This window comes from Macadamia integrifolia, chromosome 13 (genome assembly GCF_013358625.1).
Source record: "Macadamia integrifolia cultivar HAES 741 chromosome 13, SCU_Mint_v3, whole genome shotgun sequence".
In the NCBI taxonomy this organism is placed as follows: Eukaryota; Viridiplantae; Streptophyta; class Magnoliopsida; order Proteales; family Proteaceae; genus Macadamia; species Macadamia integrifolia.
The window spans coordinates 29,125,444-29,134,661 of record NC_056569.1 but is presented as its reverse complement, the minus strand read 5'-3'; the positions used below and the strand labels follow the sequence as shown (position 1 = coordinate 29,134,661).

The window sequence follows — 9,218 nt, the reverse complement described above, 5'->3', positions numbered from 1 at the left end:
ATCACTCTCTCTGCTGCTTCTCCGACTTCGACCTCGACTTCTCTTTTCTTTTTCCTTTCTTTTCTGCTTCAGTTTCTTCTGCTGCTACTTCTTGCTTATCTTCTCGCCTTATTGCTTTTTTTTTTTTTTTTTTCACTGTGTTGTCAGTATCGGTGGAATCCGACACAGAGAATGGGAAGGGAAGAAGAAAGATGGGGAAGGAATAGGATCCTTCGGCTCTGATACCAAGTTGATGGAGAACCCTTAGGGAAGGGAGGGGAAATCAGAGTAGAGATGGGGAAAAGGAGATCACACTCACACATTCATTCAATAATCAATTTGCTCTCTAAATCTTCAGTCGATTACAACCAATATATAGAAAAATAGGAACATGAAATTAGAAACTTAACTGAAATGGAAACTAGCCTAAATTAGGAAACAACAATAAAAAGGAAACCAAAGCAAGGAAATAAATCCTACTCCTACATTCAAGTCTGGAAACTAAAAGCATGAAATAAAATACTAGGTAAACTACTAATTTTATTTCCAACCCTTGTTGGACCAAAACCCTGGGCTGGACCGGTTCTTCTTGGCTCTTGGCTTCCAAAGCCGGTCATGCTGGTCCAACCAAGAAAGGGCAGCCGTATCTGCATCACCTTACAGTCAGGCAGTAGCACCTCTCGATACTTCTCGTCTTGAAGATCAATGGAAATGATAAAACTGGAGCCTATGGGATCAGGTCCCGTCTCTCGAAATGCAACCCAATGAAGGGCAGAATTTGCAAGAACCCCAAATCCGGGATTGTTGATGAGAAAGAAGGGCTTGGCCATGTACGGAATATTTCTCCATGAGTTGCTGCTAAGTGAGTAGACCTTCACCTCCGAATTGCTATAAGACTTAAAACGGCTACCAGAAAACTGCGCAATCCTTACCAGTTTGTAATCGTCGGATGTGGGGTCGTAACCCAATCCCAAATTGAAGGAATCGCATTTTTCATATGGGTCGAGAGACTCTGTAGGTGAAAAGGGTAGCTTTCGATGTCTTTTGGTGGAAGGATTCCAGAGGAACATGTCTTCCACAGAGTTATATATACAGAGCAGTCCGTTGCATGAACCCCCAATTTTGGTTTCCTGGTATGAATACTTCGGCGGCTTCAGCGGCGGAAGTTCGAGTTCTTCTACTGCTTGCATTTCACAAGCATCTAAGTCGACAGATTTGAAAGGGGAGCCTATGAAAATGAGGCTACGGTTGGTATCCTTCTCAATGGATCGGTTGAGGTGCATTTTGACGAAAGTAGGATCGGTTATAAGAGCACACCAGGATTTGCATACACACCTGAACCTTAGAAGAGACTTGACTGGAAGCCTTAAAAGTATGTCTTCGACGATGAACTCAGGGAGATTCTTCGACGATGAACTCAGGGGTGTAAGTTTGGGTCTGATGGCCCGAACCCACCCTTGGCCCACCCCAATTTCGATCAAGTACCGACCAAAAAATTTTGGTCATGAGAGTCGACCTGACACTGAAATTTCTGACCCTGAGTCATGGTTAGGGCAGGTAAGGGTTGATATATTTGGCATGCCCAACCTCCCCTAAACTCGGCCCTGATTTTTGTCCTTGATGTTGACCCTAGTTTTGACCCTGAATTTAACCTAATTTTATATATTGTTTAATATTGAGTCATTGACACCTCAAAACTCCTAATATATCTTCTCACCGATCTCTCTTGCTTTTTTTACCAAAAAAATTGTAACTTTGTATTTTTTTTATCTCCTCTGTATTTTTTATTTTTAAGTTATTTCATATTTTGTAAGGTCAAGGTCAGGATCAGGGTATACCCAACCCTTGATGGAAAACCAAGATTAGGGTCAATCAAGGTCATCCCGGCCCGACCCTGAAAAATCAAGGCCAATCAGGGCAAGTAAGGGTTGGGCTGAACCCTGAAGGGTAGGGTCAAGGTTGAAGTTTTGCGACCCTGAGTCAGGGTCAGGACGTGTTTGGGCCCAGTTGAGAGGACTTAGGGTTGGGCTAGGGTTTTAAGAAACCCAGCCCAACCCGGCCCTGTTGCACCCCTAATCTGAAATATGAATACACGACAAAAAGCTGTGAGTATGGACTAGGATCCCTTTGCTTTATGCGTGAGGCGGTGAGTGGGTCGGGTTGGATAATAAGGGACAGACCTGGTTCGTTCTCCTATTTTTCTGAAGTAATTTTGTTGCTTTACAATTTAATTTTTTTTTTTTTTATCAATAAGAGAGTTCTTTTATGATATGCCATTTGTTTTATTAATGGTCCATTCTTAGTTAAGTTTGCATATTATCTCTTATCCCTCCAAAGAGAAGAAGTGGCAGTTAGGAGTTCCTCTTCGCATCAATCATCAAGAGAAAATATTCCTAGCTAGATTTGGAATTGCCATTCACTTCCAAAAGTTTGCTCCTTCCTTTGGCATGTGTGTGCTAATGGTGTGACTTCTACTGAAAGACTTAGGTAGGTTCCTATTGACCCATCTTGTCTAAGATGTGGTGGTGGCGTGGTGCAGCATCAGAATCAATTGACCATGTTATACTTCATTGCCCTTTTGCCAAGGTTGTGTGGTTTGGAACTTCATTATCTCATCATATCCTTGATGATAACACTTTGACAATCCCAACATGGATCCAACAATGGCAAAGGTTATACATCTATGATAAGATGAGAGGGAAAAAGAGCTTCAGCTTGTGTTCCTTTATTGTTTGGGCTTTGTAGCTGGCCATAAATGATTTCATTTTCAAGAAAGAGAACGGGTTGCCGTCTGATGTGATTCAAAAAGCAGGGTCTTACAGAGAATGCTTGTGATGATGATCATCCTCCTTGCATGCCTATCAATGTCTATTGGTCTATTTCTCACGAAGAGATTAAAATCAACTCAAATGCTTCCTATGTGAAAGAAACCTCTGTTGGTGCCTTGGGATTTATCTTTCGTGAGCACCTGAATCTCCCTCTTCTTGTTGTCTCTGTCCCGACTAAACTTTCTTCTATCACTAGTGGGGAGGCTGAGGTTATCAAAGAGGGAATTTTGAATGCCATCAGCTTGGGATACTTTAAATTTCAAGTGGGATCTGAAATAGAGGTGATTAGGTCCCTCTCAGATCCTACTAGAAATGCTCCACTGGAGATTTTTTCTATTGTTGAGAACATTAGATTCATTTGCTCCTCCCCAATTAGTTGTTCATTTCACTACGTTCCAAGGGCAGCTAATGGTATAGCTGATTCCCTTGCTAGGAAAGGCATGTCCCTCCTGTGTAGGATGGTGTGGCCAATATTCTACTCATTGGCTTTTACAACTTCGTAATGATGAAGCCTCGTTTTGTAACCGGAACCCCATTCAATAAATTCCTCTTTCACCAAAAAAAAAAAGTTTGATATCTTGCTGGGTTTTGGTTTGAGTTTTTGTCTTTAGTTAAAAAAATCACAAGTTGATAAGAATTAGAAAACTAATATTAAGAATAATAGATGAGATTGAACAATGTATAGAAGAGTAAATATAAAGCTAATTAATAAGATAAATGAATTAATGATCATTCACTGATGCAATCTCGGAAACATGGAATTGAGTGTTCTAATGATATAGGGTGGAAAGTGTTGACCCAGTACGATACAAGCTCTTCAAGGCTCGGAGAAGGAGAAGTTCTTCAAAATGTCAAACAAAGGACAAACTCCAAATTCAATTCAATAATTCAACTCCTTCAAAAACTTCAATCCTACGGTTGAGAGTACGTATAAAAAATTAATCTAATCAAGGTAACCTATACTTAGCTAGGTTCCTTGGTAGACTATAGGTTAACCATATTTAAAATGACTTAATTCACAATTACTAAAACAAAATCTTCCACCAGGAAAAGCCAAAATTGGTATCTGGTTATTGTCCAATACCTTGTTTCTAAATTTGCTCCATCACCAGTTCATGGAATCTCTCTACTTTGCTCATCAAGACATACCATAATTAACCAAAGAGAGTTCCAGAAGCCCAAAATCTGATGTGGCGATCTCATTGATTGATTGGTTAGGTATTCTAAGTGTCGAATGGGTCAGTCTATGATCTAGGCCTACATCATTCATATTGGGTATCTTGGGACCTCATTAAGGTTTGGTATCTGACCTGAAGTGTGGAAGAGTTTACGATTCTATGGGTTATCTTAGCTAACCAATCTTTTTAACAAAATCATGAGCACAATGAAAATGCCAAATAATTAGAGGAGAAGCGTTGTAGTTCCGATTTACAGAATTAAAGGTAATATTCAAAACTGAATTACTATAATGCTATAAAAGTAATAAGTCATTCCATGAAATTGTCGGAGAAGGTTATTGAAGTCCACCTGAGAAAAGAAACTACTATCACGGAGAACCAATTTAGTTGTATGATTGGTAGATTAATTACATAAACCATTTGTTTATTCACGAGGTTCGTGGAAAAATTTAGAGCTTGCAAAAAGGATCTTCATATGGTCTTTATTGACCTAGAGAAAGCCTATTAGAGAGTGCCTACAACAAAGTCCCTAGGGAGTTAATCTAAAAGGTACTATAGAAGAGATGTGAGTCGAATAAAAATTTAAAAATGGTTAATGATATGTATGAGGGCATGGTTGCGAGTGTGAGAACCATGGAAGGTCAAAGCAGTGAATTTTCAACTACAATTGGTCTACATTAAGGATCAACTATAAGCCCTTATTGTTTACTCTTATCATGGATGATTTACTCAAGAACAACCAAAACGAGTTTCCGTGGTGTATGCTCTTCTTTGATGATTTTGTCTTTGTTTTTGTAAATGAGACAAAAGCAAGGATTAATGCAACATTATAGTTATGGAGATCTACTTTGGAATCGAGTGGTTTTAATATAAGTAGAATGAAGATAGAGTACATAATGTGTAACTTTAGTCACACTATAATGGATAACAAAAGATGAAAATTGAGGAGATAGAGATGGCACCAAGTGAGTCATTTAGATATTTAGGGTCAACTATAAATAAAGAAAGTGATGTAAAGAATGATATTTCACAAAGAATTAAAGTGTGATGACTGAAGTAAAGAGGTGGGTCTGGACTCTGGAGTGTTGGGTGACAGACGTACTCCTTTAAAGCTTAAAAGAAAATTTTATAGAATTGTCATCCAACCAACTATGATCTATGGGACGAAATTTTGGGCATTTAAGAAGTGTCATACGTACAAATAAGTTATGCATAGCAGAGATGAGGACGTTGAGATGGATGTATGGGAAAACTACAAAGGATAAAGTATGTAATGACCATATTAGAGTTGAGTTGGGAGTAACTCCAATTATATGATAAAGCTTAGAGAGAGTCATTTGAGGTGGTATGGACATGTCCAACGGAGGCCTTTGGATGTTCCACTGTAAAGGAGTGATCTTTTTCAAATTAAAAGAACTAAAAGATCTAGGGGAATTACCATATGAGAAGTAGTGAGGAAAGACATGCATATCTTAGGTCTTACCCTAGATATGACTTCAAATAGAGCTGATTGGAGGATAAGGATCCATGTAGCCGACTACAATTAGGTGGAATTTCCTTGAGCTGTTATGTTCGTCTCCTATTATTTTCCTTTGATTTTATTGTTCCTTTTTCTAAGGCATGGATCTATGTAACTGACCCAATTTAATTAGAATAAGGCTAATTTATTGTTAACTTGTTATAAACTCATCAAAATTACAGCATCCAAGATTTAATTCTTGTGCTTCACATTTGCTTAATGGTTTCATCATATTTCATTAGACTGTAGAGGAAGGACACCATTCCTATACTCATCTCAGCCTCACTTCTTTCTTCTTAACTTTTTTTTTTTTTTTTTACTCATTATTTATTTTTTGAAGGCCTTATTCTAGAAGCTAGGTTGCCTTTGGATCCCATTTATACTTTGGCATGAATGTTGTTGCTGAGATTAAGAGATCACTCACCTACCTCCTGTTTCTCAAAATTATGACTCATTTCAGTTCCACAATTTTCACACCACACCCTTGTTCCTCCTGTTATGGCTTGTCTAGCAGCCCCCTCTGAAGGGACTATCCTTTTACATTGTGCATTTCTTATGAAATAGAATTTGAACAGGTGTGTTGTAGAGTACCAAGTTGATGGTTTCCAGTTCCATTTGCTCTCCTACATGATGCATACACACAACGGTTTTGCTGCTTTTACTGGTGACATGGAAGGGTAAGTGCTCCATCAAAGTAATCTAGAAGATGCAGTTACTTAAATAAATTTAAGTGTTACAAGATCAAATTTTACCATATGTGTGGCTTAAGAATAAGAGTTTGCATTGTTAACTTGATCATATTTTTCAATCTAGTATGCACCAATATCTTTATTATACCTGATTTTTTTCACTCCAATGGTATGTGGCTTATCGGTGGTAAATCCCAGTGTCAAACATGGACACTAAGTCTTAAATATACTGACCCCAAAAGTCCTAAAATATTAACACATCACTAGTACTTGACTATCTATTTCTTATGCTATGATATATACATTTAGAATAATGGTTGATGTTACATAATAGATATGATGGTAAATGTCGAAACTATATAAATGAAATTAGAGTAACAAAATTAATTAAGAATTAAGAATTGTTCATCAGTTGCTTCTCCAGAGGAACTTTTAGAATCTTTGGCATTTTCACCTGATAATGAGATAGATTTGTTGGTTTCACCATATTAATCATATGAATAACCTTATAGTATTTAGAATACAATAATCATAAAAAGAGATTTAATCATGGGTATATTCCCTAAACCAATGTCAATAAAGTACTCCCTTCATAGATCTTAAAATACATAATCATATAGATTTACCATATCTATGATAATCAATGGGACACCCATGACATGAAGCATAAATGGGGATACAGAACTACCTGTATAAGTTTAGAAGCCCCACGAACCTCTATCTCATGTGGTTAAAAATAGATGACAATGAAGAACTATGCAAGTGGAGTCTCTTTACTGAGATCTTCTGCAGCCTCTTATTCTAGGGTTTCATCTATTTCTGTGCACTTGCTCTTGTGAGAAAGCAGTGCTCCCATAACCAATAAATCCTGCAGGAACCGTCAGTATTTTATTTATAATAGAATCCCTAAAACCCTATTCCACTCCCACAATGGAAAGAGTTAGGAGTTTCCTAATTAGAGTGAGTCTATAACTGCTTGGGCCCAATGGATCAATCGGTATCAGTTAAGTCTACATAAAAGTTCTAATAAGATTCAGATGAGAGAAAATCATTCCTTCAAATTTCAGACTAGCATGCAACCTCTTTGGTTAATCTCTCAGAAGAGTCCGAGGAGGAAGAGATAGAGAAGGTGATCCAACATGTTGGCAATATAGAGAAAGTGTCATATTTGAATAAAAAATAAAAGGAGCTTCATTGAGAAGACACTCAAGCCTCTGCTCGGCATAGGTTGAAGAGTCATGGTATTAGGTTTGCCCCTTAGTTTATTTGCTTAGCCGATTGGAAAACCTAATGCCTCGAAGATACTTTGAACATATCTTATTCTTAGAAATCTTGGGGTTTTTTTGTATCTTTGGGTTGTTGTCCCAATTTTGATTGGTTTCTTTACCTTGTAATGTTCTTTTTATTTTCCTCTCCCGGGTTTAATATATTTATTAATTCACCAAAAAAATTAATTAAGAATTGTCTATATGGTTATACTAGCTTGTGAGTATTAAACTGTGTTTGGGCTGCAAACCTTTTTATGTAACTTGGGTACTTCAGTATTTACAAGTACTTGATTAGGTTCTATGATCAAACTAGGGTAGCTTCTAATTTTTCTTTTTATTTCCCTCTTTATATATCTTTTGATGATTTTTTTATTATTTTATTAGAACGAAAAGGATGTACTACCAACCCCCCCCCCCCCCCCCCCCATCCAGAAATTTCAACATGGCTTATGATAGCCTTGAGACTCCCCTTTGTCCATCAAATTCCTTGCAGCCCCTTACTTGGCTAAATTTCATGCTCTGTCTCTCATGGAGCTCAAAAAGCTCAAAGCTAAATTGTTTCTCGAATCATTGAGGTAGTATGATCCCCTAATCCTTTATTTATAACTTCATAACAATCAATAGAGTTTCTACCAAAACAAAAAAAAAACAATCAATAGAGTAGCAAACATTTAGGGCCCGTTTGATAACACTTCTGCTGTTTCTGTTTCAAGAAACGGCAGAAACAGAAATTGCTGTTTCTGGAAACAGAAACAGGTAAGAAGGGTGTTTGATAATTCTTGTTTCTGGAAACAGAAACAGGTAAGAAGGTGTTTGATAAATTCTATTTCTGGGAACATTTCGGACAGAATATGATGTTTATAAGCCAACTACAAGTCCAATTGTAATTCCCACACCAAAGTCGAAAAACCCAAATATAGTACTGAAGAAACCCATCTCTAATCTCCTTCTGAGAAAGTCTCAAATCGAAGAACAAAACAGAAACCCACTTTTCCTTCCTCTGCAATCCTCAAAACCCATCTCCAATCCTCTCTCAAATTCTTCCCCAGATCAACATCAAAAACCACCAAATTGATAAAAAAAAAAAAAAAAAAAAAAAAAAAAAAAAAAAAAAACCATCTCAATCCTCTCTCAAATTCTTCCCAAATCACCATCAGTATACCACCAATTGATTAAAAAAAAAAAAAAAGAAAAAAAAAGAGAGAACAGAAGGAAACGAAAACCCAGACATGATCCTTTCGATCTATATCATCATCAAATAAAATAAAAGAGCATTAATTCAACCCAATCTTTCCTTCGGCATCACACGGAGAGCCAATTGGTCGACGATCGACGCCGGAGGAGAAGAGCGTACTGTCGTCGGTTACACAGGAGGAGCAGAGATATGGATGCGCAGTTGCAGGTCGTCTTCAACGATTGGACAGGGAGGCATATCTCGATCTTCGAATGAGCGGAGCTCCCCGTCGACGATCGACGCCGGAGGAGAAGAGCCTACCGTCGTCGGTTACGCAGGAGGAGCAGAGAAGTCCGGTGATGTCGGTTACGCAGGAGGAGCAGAGCCTGAACTCGCAGGGCTGCAGGTCGTCTTCTATTCTTGTACAGTGAGGCTAAACTCGCGATCGTCGAATGCTTGGAGCTCCCCGTCGTCGGTTACGCCGGAGGAGATCGTTGCTTCCTCGTCGTCGGTTATGCAGGAGGAGATCGCTGCTTCCTCATCGTCGGTTACGCAGTGGGAGAAGAGATCTCGGTGAATTGGG

General features: G+C 38.2%; 1 protein-coding gene across 1 annotated transcript in view; it reads right to left on the bottom strand.

The window, feature by feature from the left end:
* Positions 1-1,525, bottom strand: part of LOC122059167 (F-box protein CPR1-like) — a 7,535-nt gene extending 6,010 nt beyond the window's left edge. The window contains exons 1-2 of the mRNA XM_042621849.1: positions 1,516-1,525; positions 636-1,435 (exon numbers count right to left, since the gene is read on the bottom strand). Coding sequence (XP_042477783.1) covers positions 636-1,435; positions 1,516-1,525 — 810 coding nt within the window. The remainder of the gene's footprint in view (positions 1-635; positions 1,436-1,515) is intronic.
* Between the last annotated feature and the right edge of the window lie 7,693 nt (positions 1,526-9,218).